The sequence below is a fragment of the Alligator mississippiensis genome, chromosome 7 (assembly GCF_030867095.1).
Source record: "Alligator mississippiensis isolate rAllMis1 chromosome 7, rAllMis1, whole genome shotgun sequence".
Lineage (NCBI taxonomy): Eukaryota > Metazoa > Chordata > Crocodylia > Alligatoridae > Alligator > Alligator mississippiensis.
In genome coordinates, this window is record NC_081830.1 from 23,570,633 (window position 1) to 23,589,520 (window position 18,888).

The 18,888-nt window shown below is 40.4% G+C and overlaps 1 protein-coding gene across 1 annotated transcript; it reads left to right on the plus strand.

Annotated features, from left to right (window-relative positions):
• The first annotated feature begins 906 nt into the window (after positions 1–906).
• BNIP3L (BCL2 interacting protein 3 like) lies at positions 907–18,644 on the plus strand. Its single transcript, XM_006264045.4, has 6 exons — positions 907–1,094; positions 10,158–10,344; positions 11,518–11,590; positions 13,427–13,530; positions 14,267–14,416; positions 15,822–18,644. The coding sequence occupies exons 1-6, from the start codon at positions 1,004–1,006 to the stop codon at positions 15,868–15,870; spliced, it is 654 nt and encodes a 217-aa protein (XP_006264107.1). The 5' UTR covers positions 907–1,003; the 3' UTR covers positions 15,871–18,644.
• The last annotated feature ends 244 nt before the right edge of the window (positions 18,645–18,888 follow it).

Genomic DNA, 18,888 nt, shown 5'->3' on the forward strand with positions numbered 1-18,888 from the left:
ATGGAAATGTTTGTAAGTGAAGAGTATAGGAGAAAAGGCAGGCATTGATCTTTCATGGGTATGTCTACATGTTCATTAATGCACCATTACAGTGTATTTAGTTAGTACCTGTTGTTATTAACTTAATGAACTATAATTGGTGTTACTGCGCATTAGTGCAGATGAATGCTTGCTGGTGACACTTAATGTCCATTGGACCAATTCCACTGTGCGCTAGCACAGTTGAATTATTTTTTTGCCAGCCACACTAACGTGCAGTAGAATTAGTCTAATGGGCATTAGGTGTCTTGTGTAGATGTACCACATGGATCACAAGCCGGTGCAGGAGTAAGAAAATCATTTGTTTGAACTGAAGGGGGAGACGGAAAGGTTGATCACCACTGGCTATAAAGGCAGGTAGACGGGGAGGAGTTATTGCCCCTTGCATGTGCACTACATGCTTTTCAGAGGTGCAGGACCCCTTGGAACATGCCTGCTGTTCTGTTTTGCACTATTTTTTTTTTCTTTTAGGTTAAAAAAAAAGAAAAAGCCTAGTTTTTCTTTTGCAAAGAACTGGGGTGATTTCTAGAAATCTCTTACGTTTCCCTTGAGCTTTGCACTGCTCTGGCCTGTATCCTCCTTGCAGGGAAAACACTGCACCAGGGCCCAGAGCAGACAGCCTGGGTCTAAGCCCCGCCCCCTCCCCTTTCTCTTGCCTATTCGGATCTGAGCTGGGGGTGTTGTCCCTCACCCCATGCGACGCATGCGCAGTGAGACTCCTGCCGATTAGCGCTTGCATGCTGCCGGGCGCCTGTCCTGGCGTGACTGGATGGCACAGCACATGCGCAGTTTCATGCCATGACGCGCACGGCGTCCCGGCGCCTGCGCGGTTGGCAGGGGCGGGGCTTCCCAGCTGTGCCTGCGCTGTGGAGGGAGGCGGGGTTGCTGGAGCCGAGCGGGTTCCGGCTTGTTGTTGTCCCGAGCCCAGAGGCTTCCCAGCTGCTGCTGCCGACGCCGCGCCGCCATGTCCTGTCCCCAGCAGCCGCCGCAGCACCAGCACCACCACAACAACAACCCGCCGGCCGAGGGCACCCCCGCCGAGCCGGGCCTCAACAGTGAGTGCGGCCCGTGTTAGCATATGTAAATATAATTTAAATGAGGAGGGGGCTGCGGGCCAGGCGACCCCCCCACCCTCCCTTCGGGGTTGGGATTGGTAGAGATCGCTGCCGCGCGAGTGCTGCGGACCAATCCGCGGGGACCCTAACGGCTGCTCCCCCTGAGGGGGCCTTAAACAGCGGGGGGCAGCTCAGGAGCTACAGGGGGGAGGGCCCGGGGCAGTGGCGGGGCCGTCTGGGGCACCAAAAGTGGGCGCAGGGAGGTGCGGGGCAACGGTAATGGGTGGGGGGAGAGGATGGGCAGGGTCCTGCAGCTGGCGGCGCCTGGGGGAGTCAGTCCTGTTCCCTGACCCAGGCTCTGAGTCCCCATATCCCTGACTGAGCTGGTTTCCCCTAGGTCCAGGGTATGTGTCAGCGGCTTTGCTGCATCCTTTTGTTCCCAGGATAACGTTGGCGTGGCACGTTCCTGGGGGCTGTAGCACCTCCGGCTTGTCCCTGGGGTGTGTGCTCATGTTCTCGTGAGAGCCGTCCAAGGGCTCTCATGAATAAGACACGTTCCTTGCTAGCTGTTGCTTCTGTCAGGCTTTTGCAGTGAAATTAAGGGCATGGATGAGATCAGAGCAACCTCTGTCTCTTGGTATGGTTTCCACTGGGTTGAGGTGACATCAGGTGTTGCTATAATTAACCAGTTTCACTGACAACAGGCTTCTCTGTCCTGTTGGAATTACCTTGCTGCACAAAAAAGAAAGAAAACCCACGCGGAGGGACCCTGTAGGCAACTTGTGCCTTGTGCCACCATGGAAGTCGATAGCACTTCATGCAGGGTTGACTCGGGGGGGATCTCGTCGCAGTATTGGCCCGCAAAGTCTTAGTGAAATCAGCGTGCTTGTTCAAGGTGGCAAACAAAATATGCAGTAGAAACTGTTTGCAAAGCAGGTGCGGCCGATCATCCTGGGGAAGGTTCAGTCACACTTAGCAGGAGTTCAGCCTTTCTGTTAGCCTATGAACGTGTCGCTGAGTTTTGTCAGGATAAAAAATTTATGCTCTTATTTATTTTTGTCGGAATACATGGTTTGCCTTTCTTCAGTGCTTTCCATTCAGAGCGCTTTACGCAGAGTGAAGGTCATGCTACAGAAGTAAAAGACCTGGGAAGGGGACTCGGAAATCCTATCTTCCAGTCTAGTGTCTGTCCACAGGAATGGGCTCCCTCTGATTTTCTTAGCGGTCTTGCTTTTCTTGTGAATCTTACTTCATTTTGTTCTGTGTTGGGGGCAAATAATAATTGCAAATGCTTTCCAGTTAGTTTTTTCTTTTTCTTTTTTTTTTTTTTGGCAATGCACACTGCATTCCTGAGGAATAAAATATTAAGTTAGGGTTCTCTGTAAAATTGTACCTTTTTCACATGAGAAATGGGTTAGAATATGTTGTTATAGTTAAGTACATATGAAAATTAACAACCATTGCTGACTAGCCAGGGACAGTAGGTACTTCACAATTACTGCTATATCATTCTGGCCATTGTGCTGTAGAAGGGGAACAAAAAACCCCAATGGTGCCAGAGAAATCTGCAAGACAGAAAGCATTACTGTGGGAAATGAAAAAGCTTTTGTGATAATGATGTATTTCATTACAGGTGTGGGGTTCCTTAACTTGTTTGCTTCTGAGCATGACTCAAAATGCATTGTTTATTACGCACCACTAGTTTGGAGCAAAGAAGCCTCCTTGGTTTTTTAACTGAAATCAGACACTGACCAAACAAACTGCCAAAGGAGGACTTGAGCATTTAGCTAGCACTGTTTGAAAAGTATACAGGTTATGGAAGAATCCATAGATAATGTGAGTTTGTGAAGAAATCCATTAAATTCCTTACCTTGTAGAAGCTTCTGTGCCTGCATAATGGCAATGAGCCAGAAGATATAGTTGTTGCTGTTTCAGATTTCAGTTTAGGAAAACTTGCCTTTCAGTTGATTTAAAAATACTGTATGAAATAGAAGTTAAACCCCAATCCTGCGGTCAGCTTTCTATAGGCAGATCTCCGTTCCCACCTGGAATCCCTCTGACTTCAGCAGGGCTCTGGGCTGAGTCACTTGGAGAAACTGGGACTCATCATTAATAAAGCCGATTTAGTTTGGTAATAAACCAGTGTCCAGGTAGCTGGAAGCAGTGTTTTCAAAAAAGCCTGCATTTAAAAAGTAGTCTGGATTGTGGTCTAATTTGACAGAAGCAAGGTGCTCATGGGAGAGTAGCAAATTATGATGCTTATGTCTGCTTCAGCTCCTAATGCACCTTTGTATGTTTATCAGAAATCAAGGGGATGATCTCCACATGTGTAAGAGCTGTGTTTAAAAGGGACGCTGTTATTAAAGTTTCAAGCACTTTGGTTTAGAGAACATTGTGAAGATTCTGTACCAGCGTGGATTTGATTTAAATTGCTGGTCAGGAAGCCTTGATTTAATGGTTATTTCTACAAAAAGTGCATCCATGTGTTGTTTGATATAACCTTCATTAAAATATTCCCAAACAGGGTCTCTCTTGTGGCCTGGCAAGCCTGCCATTATAGGTTTTCCTTTCTACCATACCATTCCCTCACTAGATCTCAAAACAATGGAGAGGCTGTATTAAAAAACGTATATTCATGAAGTCTTGAGGGATTCTACTGAAAATGTTTTTATTTTGTTTCTACTGCCCCTCCCTCCTTGCATTTATCTCCAGACTCCTCCTCCTTGCCCAGATCTTCTCCACTCCCAAGAATCCTCTATTCATTTAACTTCTTGAAACTTTGCACTTTTAGAGAGAGGTAAGGGCTTGACTGTGTACACAAATTTGCAGAGAGACAATAGGGCTGATGGTAATCAGGTCTGTTATCTCTCATGTCCATATACTGCTGTTAACAAGGATGTTAACTCTGGAGACAATTCCACAGTTAGAGAACTGAAACCAGGCTTCACAGAGGTGATTAATGGGATCTTCTAGACTGAGCACTGAGTCCCATTGGGCAGAGTGGTTTTCGTTAATCTTTACTAATCTATAAAGGAGCCTCTAGAAGTCCCATATGGTTGAGCCCCTAATATAGTTCATGGCTAATAGTGAGTGACATATTTATAAAACTTTTCTAAAAAGGTTACATGAATATATTGTCTCAAAGAGTAGATCATTAAAAGTTATAATCCCTATTCCATGATGATATCTTCAAGATCTAACATCTCTTAAATTTAAAATATCTTTATATAGGTTTATAATTTTTTTAAAAGCATCTTAAAAATAAAAAATGTAATTAAATTTAAAAAATCTGATTTAAATTTTAAAAAATCCGATGGGGGGATTAATTGTTTATTTTTATCCATCTTGTTCTATACTGTGAAGTTACTAGAAATCATTCCACAGCTGATGAACTTTCCAATGAAAGTTTGTTTGCTTTTTATTTCCATACTATGTATGTTACCCAAATGCTGTATTTTGAACTCTCCACAAAAATCTGTAAGTGAATTGAAATCTGTCACCTAAAGCAAAATTGAAATTGGATTCAAATTCTTTTTTAAAGCACAAATGCCACTTCTGTATGTTGGAAAATGTCAAATGTGTATAACGCTTTACTTAGAGTGTGGTATTCATTTTTCATATGGTTACTTAAAAATTTTGGAGAAATAAAGTGTCAACCCTTGCTGAGCTTGAAGCTGCAGTGTGATGGGGTAGTGTAATTTTCTGCCTTCATAGAATCATAGAAGTAGGGTCGGAAGGGACCTTGTAGATCTTCAAGTCCGACCCCCTGCCTGGACAGGAGAGAAACTGGGCTCAAGTGACCCCAGCTATGTAGGCATCGAGCCGCTTCTTAAAGACCCCCAGAGTAGGAGCCAGCACCACTTCCCTTGGAAGTTGGTTCCAGATCCTAGGCGCCCTAACTGTGAAGTAGTTCCTACGGATGTCTGATCTGAACCTACTCTCCAACAACTTGTGGCCGTTATTTCTTGTTATCTCGGGGGGTGCTGGGGGAAACAAGGTCTCTCCCAAACCCTTTTGTTCCCCCCTAGTGAGTTTATAGATGGTCACAAGGTCCCCCCTCAGCCTTCTCTTGTGAAGTCTGAACAGGTTCAGGTCCCGTAGCCTCTCATTGTAGGGTCTGCCCTGCTGTCCCTGGATCATGCGGGTGGCCCTCCTCTGGACCCTCTCAATGTTGTCCACATCCCTCTTGAAGTGGGGCGCCCAGAACTGGACACAGTATTCCAGCTTTAGGAAGCTGATTTGAAGATGAGTGTTCTTTCTTAACTTGGTTCATCACTTGCCAGAATATTTTTCTTAGCAGATCTTGTCCCTGTTGCTGCCAGAGCCAGTAGTTGAGAGGTCATATGTATGGTACATGTATGATATGTATATCATATTTGAGTAGAGGAAGAGGGAATAGGTTTTCTTCTCAGCAGTTACTTCTGGGCATCACTTTCAGCACTATATCTATCTCGTCTCAGCCAGGAGGTTTATAACACATGACCAATGGAAGGAAAAGGATCACCAGGTTCTCTCACAAAATCAGTTTGTGATTGCTGCTTGATCACTGTACTGGGCATGTGAGGCAGTGTTTATGCTTGCTAGCAGAATGACTAGGTACTGACTAAACATACTTTGACTCAGCTAAGGTGACTGAGCAGACAGAGGATGAGAACGTGCTGTAGTGCTTGTCACGCAAAGTCTAGCAGGTCTTAATGGGATTTTTTAATTATTTGCTAATATTATTGTTCCCTCAAACATGACTATAGTGCAACTTGTGTCTGATCAAAAATTCTCTCAATTGAATGTGGACTGCAGTAAAACTTGTGTTTTGTAGCTCATGCTGTAGCAAATTGCATTCCAGTCATGGTATAGGAGGCAGTTCTGTACAATCTTAACTGCAGTCCCAGACTTCATTTCACCAGTTACCTTTCTGGTTATTTACCAAAACCTTAGTCTCCAATCTTCCCTAAAGGAAATAGCCTTCCTTGTTTATATTTACTGTGCATCTCTGCCTCTCCTTTTTCTTGCATTGTTTACTGCACTTCTGTGCTCTTTAATGCTAGATGAGAGTTGAGGGATTCCTCACAGATCATTATATATTACACGGTAAGGCTTTTCCAGTCCAAAATAGCTATAGAATAGTTGATAACCACTCTGACTTCCAAATCGCAATTGACACAAGTTTTTGTATATGGATACCTTTGTCTTGGAAGACAGTTGCTGCAGGGCAGGTCTGGCTCATTCTTTAAAATGAGTTAGTCCTCACTTCAATTCTGCAGTCTCTGCCGGTCATTCCAGATTTGAAAGACAGTGACCCTCCCCTAGCCTGAAACTGCCTTTTCACAGCTAATGCTCTTTCTTGCAAGAAGCTGGATACCCTGCTGTTCAGCTGGTGCATGCGCACTGTGTCATCTGGCAGAGCATGCTGCTGGTGGCATTTGGTGGCAGCAGAAGCTCTGGTAGTTGCTCATTTGTTGCTTTGCAAAAACTTCTGGCACCAAATAAAACATCATGTTTCATGGGTATAAGCAATGCAGTGACAGCACCCAGACGTGGAGACACTTATGGTAATGCAATTTAGTGATGAGCTTTCTGTGGTATGAAAATTGCGTAGCTGATACTGTGCAATGCCTGCGGAGTCGAGAGAAGACTTCCTGGGCTGTGGTTTGACTTTCTAGAATACCCAAGTATTTGCATAAAAGCAGTGCACATTCATCCACAGTTAGTCACTTGCTGATGCTACCCATGACCATGCAGCTCATGTGATTGAGTCTAACACCTGTATGGGCACGGACACAATAGCAAGCATGCCAAGTATGGTGAATAATTGATAGTGAGGATGGACTAAATTGTTCACTTCAATTAAGTTGCATGTTGTTGGCCTACATAGACATTCCTATAATGTTACTGGTGATGTTATTTTGGGGACCAGACTTGAATTTGCCTTAAATTGCATATTCTGTCACACAGACATACACACATATATTAACATATGTGGTATGTTAATGCATGTATTAGAAGTCAGTAATTTGTTGGCATACAAATCTGGTTGGATTGGAATTGCAAATAGTTTTAGGTTCTATCCCTTTCAGTTCTTTACATACTCTAATCCCCATTTCTTGCTTATTTTTCCTGCTGCAGTTGTTGTGAAGAACACAAAAATAGGGAACCAGTGGTAACATTGATGTTAACAATGCCATCTTGTGACCATAAATCCTGCCCCCTTAACCCCTGACGTTTGCCGCCAGAAGTCCTTCCCCTTTGCCCCTGGAAGTACTCCCTTCAGCAAGGGGTTTTGCCATCTCGGAACCAGAAAAATACCAAATTATATTCTAAAACGCAAACATCTACATCAGAGGTTCTCAATCCCTGGGACAGTCTGCAGCACAGTCGGCTGCTGGTGGCCGCGGACTGGCAAACTGTGGTCCCCCCCAGAACCAGGCAGAGAAGCTGCGGCTCCTTCTGCAGGGCCTGCGACAATGCAGCATTTGGCCCACCCCTGCCCACCTGGGGAATGAGGGTATCCTTACCTGTCTTCTGGCTGGAAACTCTGGCTGTGGTCCGCTGTGACTGCTGGGCCACAGTTTGCCAGGCTGTGGCATAAAAGCTTTGGGAACCCCTGATGCAAGTATTCATTAATTTGATTTAAAAAACTGTTTTTGTCTTGATTTACCTGTGTTTGTGTAGTGTATATAGAGGTGATTGCACAATAGCTTAAAATGAAGTCTTACTCTTATGTTGTGTGGGGTGGGTTTAGGTTTGTGGGAGGCTGTGAGTGTGTGGGGTGAGAGAGCATGTGGGTGTGTGTGTGGATATGTGGGATGTGGGTGGGTATGGCGTTCGTGTGGGGCAGGGTGCCTGGGGATGAATGGGGTCTGTGTGCATGGCAGTGCAAAGAGGTGTGGGTACATGTGTATGGTGGGGTGTGTGCGTGTAGGATTCAGCCTATGAACACACACACACACCCCTCTGCCCCTGCCTGCACACAGTCCGCCTGCCCCCCATGCACATTTGCACGCTATCCCAGTGTGCACACACCCATAACGGTGCGGTGCTCCCCGTTTGGCCGATGCACCCAGGAGACGCATGGTGCTGGAGCCAGGCGGGGGCAGGAAGGGAGTGAAATGCCTGGGGGTGTGCGGGGCATGGCTGTTCAGTCCTGTTCAGGCTTCCCCTGGGTCCTACTGTCCCTAGCTCCTGTCATCTTTGACAGGCTGCTGGGGCAGATAAATATTAATTTTCTAAATTTTTTAGGTGCCCTGCAGGCTTCATAGAATCGTCTGGCAGGCCGGATATGGCCCACGGGCCGTATTTTGCTTGCCTATGTTTTAAGGTATTGTAAGCGTGTTGCTTTTACTGATGGTGTTCTTTAATTTGTTTGCTTTCTCCTGTGCCAGCAAACATTTGTATGAGAATATTATATAAAGCTAAAAAAGCAGCTTATTATATAATGATTTCTAGGTTATATATAGGGCAGAATTTTCTGAGGTGAATAAATAACTTAAGGTGTATGACACCAACTGTGTTCGTTTTCCCTTTTTCGTTAATAATCCAGTTTTGTAGCCCAGACATTCATATGATGTGTTTAAGATCTACTATAGCAAATACAGAAGTTTTTTTTCTTACAGGGTTATACTGATATTTTGATGGGAAGCACACTGACAAAACCAGATATAAGAACCAGTAATTTTCTCAAGATGCTAGCTTATAGTATCTCAGTATCTTCAGACTAAATGTGATGTAATGAGTTTCTAAATTTGAAAATATTCTGCAATAGACTGATAAAAAAGATATGAAGTGCATATATGGGGCTCAGAGAAACAAAAAAGCCCTCAAATTTACATTAGTTAACAAGATTTTAAAAGGAAAAAACCCAAACCCAAAATATGTCTTTCAAATTTATATTAACGGTCTCAAAAAATTCAAAATATTCCAGTGAAGAACTAAATTGGCTATCGTATTCTCAATCGATACTGATTCAGGTCGTAAACAGAAACCCCCCATGATTGTAGCTGGATGGATGAGACCAAGTATTCTAGCCTGTGCAGCAGGGCCAACGTGTTACTACATTTATCACTCAACATGAGCTACCCAATTTATTAATTTAGGATTAGTTTCAAAATAACTGAAACCCATTACTGCTCCATACACTGGTTAAGGGGGGGAAAAGGTCTTCCAATGAGTTAATTTGCATAAGTTTAATATGGTCTGTTCTTTGATCTCTTTAATAGTTGTTTACAGCCTGTGCTTTCAATGCTAATTTGGCACCCATAGCTCCTCTGTCAACTGTTGTTGCATATTATTATTATTTAAAATGAAGGGAAAATAACATAAATAATTACAGTTTATGTAGCATAAATATAGTTTAGAATAGAATCTTCCCTGCAAAAATCAGTTTAACTATCCAGTTACAAGAAAATAGTTATCTATTAGGAATGATTATTATTAGTGCTATTCCAGTTAGAAAATTCTAAGTTAAATATTGAGGTAACACTGTGTCTCCTTGTGTAATTGAAACTGAGAATCTGAATTGTCTCACACAAGAATAGCATTGTTAACACTTAAGCATTATTTCCATTCCAGTATTATAGCATGAATTGTGTGGCACAGTAGGTATGTATTGCGTTTTAAAAATGTGTGTAGGGTACCAAACGGCACTGGAGAACAGAGCCAGATCAGTGTAGGAAGGCAAGATTTGTGCAGTTGTTTTTTTTTATGTAGCTTGGAGCTTAAACCTGCAGAAGGAAGAGGGAGGCCAGAGGAATTCTAAAAAATAGGAAAGAGAAAGGGCAGTGGTTCTGTTACTTCCTGTTTATCCAAATCAAGCCTATTTAGTTCTTTATTTTTAATTCTGCAGTTAGCTAAACTAAAGGAAATTGTTGTCCTTGCCTTAATTCTGCTGTTAACTAAAGAAATAACCCTCCAATCCTTGTCATCTTTGTTTATGAGGTTCTTATGGCAGCAGCAGTGGATATTATCTGAATTGACCATATTCACATTTTTCTGCATGCAAATGATAAACCCTTAAGCTGGGTTTTAGTTTCACTGCTTCTAACGATAGCTATTTGGCTGACCCAACAGGTTCCTGGGTAGAGTTGCAGATGAATGGCAACGGCAACGGCAATGACAATACAAATGGAAAAAATGGGGGTCTAGAACATGTTCCTTCATCCTCTTCTATCCATAATGGAGACATGGAAAAAATTCTTCTGGATGCCCAGCATGAATCAGGACAAAGTAGTTCAAGGGGCAGTTCCCACTGTGACAGGTAAGGAAATATAGCTCAGTGCTCCCTTTCCTTGATGCCGTTAGTGCAAATTCCATTTCTGATACTTTATGCAAAGGCTTATGACATGCTATCAGTTTAAACTTCATGAGCCAGCCAAAATGTCCATTTGAAGTGCTTTGATGAATCCTGCATAGAACTAATATTGTTTGAAAAATGTCATTTATTCTCATTAAAATAAAAAAAACCCCTTGGAGTAGAAGGGATTGCATCAGTATCAAATTTCATATTGGCATAATTCATGTATTAGTTGAAGGAAAAAAAGCTCCGTTAATGACATGGGGATTACCAGCGCATGATGTTTTAAGAGAAACTAAAAGGCAAGAATATGGATCCTATGCCTGAAGGTACTATTCACTAAAATTGTAATAAATCAGTTCTATTAAATATTCATGGTAGATTCCTCCATTATGTTCATGTACTTGACAAACTTCATCTGAATAGGTTCCTTGCAGAATGTCCCTGGCCCAAGGAACTGCGTGTCCAGGTCCACAGTTCCTGTTTGTCTGGGCTGTCCTACAACTGGGCACTTCTGGCTTCACAGAGTAGTGTCAGGGTCCCAGAGCTCTCTTGGTTTGGGGAAAATTCTGAAATTGTTTTGGTTTGAGTCCTGTTTGGAAAGAAACTGAATTTCAGAAAACCTAAGTTCCCCAGGACCTGGAAATCTGTTTTTTTGGCAGCAGCAGCAAGGTGTTACCTCATCAAAAACATCTTTGCCTTTTGTCTGGAGGGCAGGTTTTTGGAGGAGGCAATGTGCTTGTTGTTGATGTTGAAGAGAAGCTTCTCATCCTTTCTGATTTCCGGAAGGGTAGTCTGGGGGACAGGAAGGGGATAAAACTGAAATAGGAATAAATTGGAAATGTGGGAAGTCTTTGGGGATGAAAGGATTTTTGCTTCTGGCATAATGTATGAAGAATAAGAAACCAATACTCGTTTTTTCATTAGAATAGGCTATTTGTATTGTACAGAAGAATAACTTAATTATTTTGCTCTTGCACTAATGTTTCTGGCAAGGATTTTGGGGGGGTGACATTTTTTGTTGAACCAACTGCTCGGTGGGGATAAAGTTAGACAAGCTTTTGAATGCTAATGTGTGCGTAACTTAATCCAGTCATATAGCAAAAATGACAGTAATACCCTCACTTTTATCTCTAGTCCTTCACCTCAAGAAGATGGCCAGATAACGTTTGATGTGGAAATGCACACGAGTAAGGACAGTAGTTCTCAGGTACTTTGTCCTGTAATTTCTAAAATGCAAAGTTGAAGTCACAGAACTGCTTATTATAGTAGACAGTTCCCTGTGTAGATGGGCAGAAATTATCAAGGATTGCTGGAAAGCTGCGCTCTTAAGTGAAAGAGAATAATTTAGAGACTTTAAAATTGGCTTCCAGTGATGTATTAATTCAGTAGTAGGGTACAACAATATTCTTGAATTTTAGCTTGACTACTAGTAAACTCCAAATATCTAAACCACTTAGAAATGTCCTTTAGCTCATTTGGATAATCACTGTTTCCCTATAGTTTGGCTATAGGTATGGGAGGGAAATGATCCTCTGGTCGATTACTGTGTCAACGAGTTCTGTGAATCAGTAAAGCTTCTACATACTTAAGATAGTCTGTTATAAGGTTTGTTTGTTTTTGTCGAGTAAAATGTTTCTACTGGGATGGGGTGTTTTAAGAAAAAAACAATTAAAGAAGGAAAGTAATGTGCTCGCTAGCTTTAAGGGGGAAAGAAATATTAAAGTTTTGAACACTTAAAACCTGAATCAGAAAATGTATTTTATAATCTTATCTCTGTAGAGTAGATACAGTTATCAAGATCCTGTTGCAGACTTTGCAGGCAGGTTATCGGAGCTCACATCCTTTTTTTTTGTTTGTTTGTTTTGGTTTTTAATAACAAACATGTTGAATAGGTGTGAGACAGACCAGTTTGTTCCTGAAGTTCTTTCATTTTTACCTAAGATTTCAGCAGGCTTGGGTTATCACTGTGTCACTGTGCTCACGTGAGTTTCAGTAACCTCAGTGATATCAAATGGAAGGAAATAAATGCTGAAGTCTAAGTTTGGTCATTTAATGGAATTTGCTGTCTTCAGCAGTACAAGTTGACAGCTGTGCTGCTGGAATGAGGCTGTGCATTTCATTTTGTCACAGAGGGTGGCCAAACTATTGGACTGCTGCCTCTTGCAGGCCTATAGAGAATCATACCAACCTAAATGAGGTTCTTTGCTTTTGATTCCTCCATTTAGGATTGCTGATTCCCTATTGTAATTTTGTATCCCCTTTTTCCAGCTAATATAGCTGACCTCCAGGTGAAGTGATCTCACTTTGCTAAAGGCCAAATTTGGGTTGAGGTTCCCACTGAGCTTGGAGGAGAGAGTGGCGTATCCACACAAGCAGTTCCTTCTGCCATACAAATAGGTGCCCTGCATATAATGATCTTGCTTCCTGCCAGCCAAAGGAATAGCAACCTGTAGGCTGTATCTTAGCTGGCTTGTCCATATGGTAGGATTTCTATGTTAATTTACAGTAGCTTAAAGATCCTTATTTGACAGTGGAAATCATCTTAAAGGAATTATTCTTTCACGCATTTTTCTGCAATTTGGGCAGAAATACCGCATTTTAATTGCATTACATCTAAATTAATGTTTGTTGTAATTTTACGGATATTTTTTGTCTAAAACATTTTGTTCAAGACTGGTTTAGTCAAACTCACAGTGAGATCATTCTCTGGCTCATTCTTCAGTGTGAAATACCTGTTTATATATTGTTAAAACATAACTGGCTTATGTGCTTGATAAAAACAACATCATTAGAGATGCACTGGTCTCAGCAGACTCTGTTGGCATAGTAAAATCCCTTGTAAACATCTCCTTGATGCGAAAATGTCTGTTCAGTCGTCATCTTTCTGTCCCCCATCCTGACGTGCACAAACACCCCAGTAGTTGCAAAACTGCCAACCTCTGCTGCTTAGCATTTCATCACTGCAGTTAATGCTCTTAAACTAATACCACAAGGAACAGCTGATTGAATGTTGTTACAAGGCATGTCCCATGTATATTTTCAGTCTGAAGAGGAAGCAGTAGAAGGAGAGAAAGAGGTGGAAGTTTTGAAGAAAAGTGCTGACTGGGTATCAGACTGGTCGAGTAGGCCTGAAAACATTCCTCCCAAGTGAGTCGAACTCTTTCTTAATAAATCTCCTTCTGCGAGAAGGAAAGAAGAATCACGATTCACACATTACGTGGAAATGTTTTGGCTATCTACGTCAGACTTAGGTGTTCCCTGGGGAGCATAAAATTTATAAAACAATCGAACAGTGTAAAACCTTAATAGCATAGAATTTAACTTTATTAAAACCAATCTCTGTCCACATGAAGTTTTAATATGCAGTTATTTCTTTCCAGTTGCTACTTTACTTGGGAGAGCTGGGTACTTGGACCTGATATTTGTGTGGTTTGTCCATGACTTACTGACTGGTGTGGTGTTGGGAAAGTCACCTAAACTCTCTCTACCTTGGCTTTGGTATAAGTAAAATATGTATAAAACACCAAACAAGAAACCATGGGATCCTTAAATGCCAGGTGTTTTTGCCTAAAGTAGAAGTGCTGTCTGTATCTGGTGGATTTCTGTTTCTCTACTGAAACACAGAAAACCTGAGGCTGTTACTAACAAGTCCTATCCTGAAATTCCCTCTTTCATGCCTGCCTCTCTCTTCAGCTACTGCTCCCTTTGTGTCTGTGCTCCTTGAGTGAGTGATCTCTTCATAATATCTCACACTTTTTCTTGTTCATCCCTTACAGTTTAACTGCTTGAAAAGTTTCAATAGACTTCTTTGGACTTCTGAAAAATTCTTGTTGATTTTTTTTTTAAATTTTATTTATTTATTTATTTATTTATTTTCCTTTAGGGAATTTCACTTCAGACATCCTAAACGCTCAGTATCTTTAAGTATGAGGAAGAGTGGAGCTATGAAGAAAGGTGGCATTTTCTCTGCAGAGTTTCTTAAGGTTTTCATTCCATCTCTGTTCATATCTCATGTTTTGGCTTTGGGCCTAGGGTAAGTGCTCACAGTAGTTTTTAATTTTGCATCCGTCTTTTTGTCTATATGCTTCTGTAGTAGCATTTCTAGTACCTGTTAGAGGAAGAGCATAATAAGAATACTTAGATTATCATGATGCTCAAAGTTTAATTTTGGTACTATATTAAAATGGAGGCAAAACAGTCTTAACAACACGCAACAAAACTGTCTGTATTTTCTCAGGAGAGAATTTAGAGATTGAGTAGTTATATTTTCAGAATGCACAAAGATCTTTGCAAGGTCAGAGGCCTAGGTTACCTCTGATACTTTACTGAAAATAATCTTTGCGAGGTCCTATGGCATGCACCGCTTGTTCTTCCACTCATTCTATTTGGAATTATTAGAGCATAATGTAATTAAAAGAAAAAGAAACTACACAGAAAAGTGAGTATAACTGTTTGATTCAAGAGCTCTGTTTTTACATCATTGGACAGTGCTCAGTTCTCATATATACAGCACATTTTATTCAGGCTTCCGCTCATTTTGAGTGGCTAGCAGTGTTATTGTATGTTGGTGCTGAAACTAAAGGTTTGCAAACTTCAGATGGAAAGATGCATGCAGCACTTTGCCTATTTCGCAGAATCAGCAATTGTCTTTTTCAAAGCACCTAGCAGCGCTGTCAAGGTATTCATAATCGGATGTGAATCCTGGGCATCTTATATGTGTGGCTATCTTATACCTTTTGTGGGGGTGGGGGAAGGCAAAGAATTGTGCTCCCTTTTTTCTTGTATGCAGCCTGAGCAATTTACTTCAATTATTCTTGTCAACTGCCTTGTTTGGTAGAGGTGGGGAGGGTTGTTTGTTTGTTTTTTTCCTTTATTTCTGCTTTTTGGCAAAACTAGCCAAATAGAAAACATAAAGAGAAAATATTTGTCTTGTTGCAAAAATGCATTAAAGATTGTTCGTTTGTTAGACTGGTTTGTTGTTGTAGGCCCCAAACTTAAGTGTTTTAAAGCTTGTTTTGCTTTTCCTGCTTTGCCTGAAAAAGTCAGTACTTCAGCGTTGTTTGTATTATTGTTGTGGTTCCTAGCTTTAGTTTAAGACCAGGAATCCCTGGTGCTCAGTACTATATAAACACAGAACAAACAGAACTTCTTGTCTGGGATTTTCAAATGAGTCTGATGCTGTTAGGCTCTCATCTCCTCCTGAATTTTGATGGGATTAGGGTCTTTGTGTATCCCTCAGACTCCTTTAAAAAACTCTCCCTTCATTTGGGGTTTCTGTTGCAGTCTTTTTACATATCACACATGAAATGCTGTGGAAGAATCTCACAAAATGGGAACTTTTGTTTCCAAGGGCAGAATAGGACAGTTGGCTGTGCAAAGACTGTTGTGTAATGGGAAGTATATTTGAAATACAAATAGGCCTTATGTTTTTATTTCAGCATCTACATTGGAAAACGACTGACTACGCCTTCAGCCAGTACTTATTGAGAGACAGAGTGCAAAAGCTGGAAATCCATGTGACCTGTGAAGGTGTTACTGTCACATTTAGTACATTTGAACTTGAGATCATTTTAAGCATGACCCTAACTCCACCCTTTCTTTACATATCCAGGTTCCACTAACTCTTGGAATTCAGTATTGTATTGGAACTCTGTTGAGGTGTTCGCTACTCACCTTCTCCCCCTTCCCCCACCTCCAGGCCTACAAGATGCATCAGAGTTGCCAAACAGAGTTTACAATTGTCTATACATTGCAAGGGCTTTTTTCAATGCAAAATGCCACCAGCAAATTCTCAATTTATCAGTGATGCTGTTTGCCTCCTTTCGTATCACCAAACAGAAATCTGCAATTGTGCATGGTATAGATGTTGACTGTATTATAATGGTGACATTGCCAGTCTCTTCAAAAGAAACTGAAGATTAGATAGTGAGGTGAGGAATTTATTTTTTGAAAACTAAGTTGATTTTGAAGAGAAGGAATTATTGGCAATAAAAATATATTTTAAACCAGCTTTTTAGGCAATTGATTCAATCCCCTGTCTTGATTAATGCCTTTTTAATTTGCCGGAGGCAAAGACTGCACAAAACCAAAAGCAGGATAATAACTAACATTCGTCAGCATACTTTAGTACTAGATAATACTAGATACTTGTTGTAATCTTGTCTTTTCTATGAAGTAGGCTCCTTATTTCTGGTAGGAAAACTTGTCTGATGCCTAGAAAATGTTTTTAAAAAAATTGCATTGTGTGCATGTGGAGAAGCTTTTCTTTTCCTTACCTTTTTCCTTAAGGGAAAATTTTAAATGGAAAGTTTTCCTTTAAAAAGTCATTTTGAATACAAATATTCTCGGTGTATTTAGACTCCATGTAAAAAAGAGATTCTGCTTGTTATGGAACCACTTAGAAATATGAAGATGAAGAAGTTTTGGTAACTATTCAAAGCATTTGACCTGCCTGTTGGGGATGATCTTGCAATTTCGTAAAGGAACATGAGTTGCAAAGCTCTGAAACATTGGCTTCTACAATTGAGTTTTCAATGTTTCCATTCCTCATTGTTTACTGTATAATCTCCCGTGGGGGTATCTGATATCCTAAGGTCACTAACAATATCTCATAAAGCTAAACAGAATTCTCATAAATGTTCAACTTTTATCTTTGGAAACACTCAGCCTTGTCCTCCTTCAGTGACACTTTTTTCAAAATGTGAAGCTTTAGTACCAAATTGTTACAAAGCATTAGGACATACCTGTCCTTAAGTAGATTTTATTGGATTTCAGAACATGTAGCATGGCTCTGAAGGATAGAATACTCTTTTTTTTTTATATATATATATATATATATATATATATAAAAATATAAATAATATGATATAGACTTTAATACTAAGTATTTAGGGAACCAATGTTAATTTTAAAACTAGCAAAAGCTCATTTAAATAGAGAATTCATTAGGCTGCCTTGTAGAAAATGTTCAGAAAACTTGGTTGGCCAATTTGAAAAAAAATGGCTCCCTGTAATTTTTTGCTTGCTTCAGATTTTGTGACTTTACAGCATTGATTATTTGGTATGGCAGTGATCACTTGAAACACTTGAAGCACAGAGGCTAATTCCTAACTGAGGTTTGTTTTAAAAGAGCTGAATTAGAGAAGTTCAGTATGAAATCCATTTCTAAATTGTATTTATTTTTATTCTCTGCTCCTGACTGCCTTTGGAGGAATGTGTCCAGGGTTTAAGCGAGGTATAGGGTGGAAGGGCAGTTTAACTATTCTGTTTAGACATCTGCTTTTTAATCACAAATATTAGCACTTGAACTGCCTACAACTGCAAATTTGTTTCAGGCATTAGGTTTCATCCAGAGGTGTGGGGAAGTAATGAGTGTTTTCAGATGGTATTAACCATGTCATTTTAGAGACCTAACTAAAATGGATGGGGGCAAAAATTCTGGCATGCTTTTATCTGTATGAATTATAGCACTGTGTTTTGTATGAAAATTGGAAGAGTGGAAAAATAGATTTATACTAAGTAGGAAATACTTATTTTAAAAAAAACCTAAAAAATATTCCCCTTTCCAAAATAGATGGTGATTTCATTTAGAGAATACAAGTTTGTGACTAAAGGATAAACCCAGTTCATACAATACTACTTCAAGCAGCTGTGAGATTAAAAATATTTATTGGAAATATTACTGAGAAATGGATACATGATCACTGTAGTGCTTGTTATCATATAATGATACAATGCAGTATTTATTGATACCCTGATATAAGCTTTGGATGAAAGTCTACAATTTACTTAATTTTACAGTGACAGAAACAGACTGTTGTACACTTTGAAAAGGGGTTTCAACTATTGATAGTTGAAGTTTTGTTAAGATAAATGTTGTTTAAAAAGCTTTATATCTGTTTACAGTTTTGGAAAAAATGCAGGCTTCATTTTTCTTATGTTTAGTGAAAACTGACTTAAAATATTTGTAAATAGGATCAAGCAAAAATGCATAAACTCGCACATTAAAAATGCAGCAGGCTGACTTAACTGCAGCAAATACATATTTACTTGCTGTTTTAAAAGTGAAAACTGAAGACTCTGTTAGAAATTCACATTTTTTAATTGACACATTTGTTGAAATTAATGGAGTTAACTGAGCCAAAGTGATTATGCATTCTTCATCAAATTAGTTAGCACTTTGTAACATTATATACAGTTTACAGTACATGTATAAGTTGTAGCTACAAACATTTTGTGCCATTAAAGCTCTCTCAAAACAGTGTGTCTGTCAAATCACTTAATGCCATATCTTTTTTACAGGGAAGTCTGTGGACAAGTTTCTGCTGCTGCTGTTAGTTTATCAACTAATATCTGTGTCCAGGGTTAAATGAACAGAGGTCGACTGGGATAGTGTTTACCAAATTGTTGGTAGAATCATCAGCTTCTTGTGCTGAAATGCATTGCTTTTGTCAGCCATGTTTCAGTATTTCCACCTTTTCCTTCTCCTAAATCAGAAAGCAAATA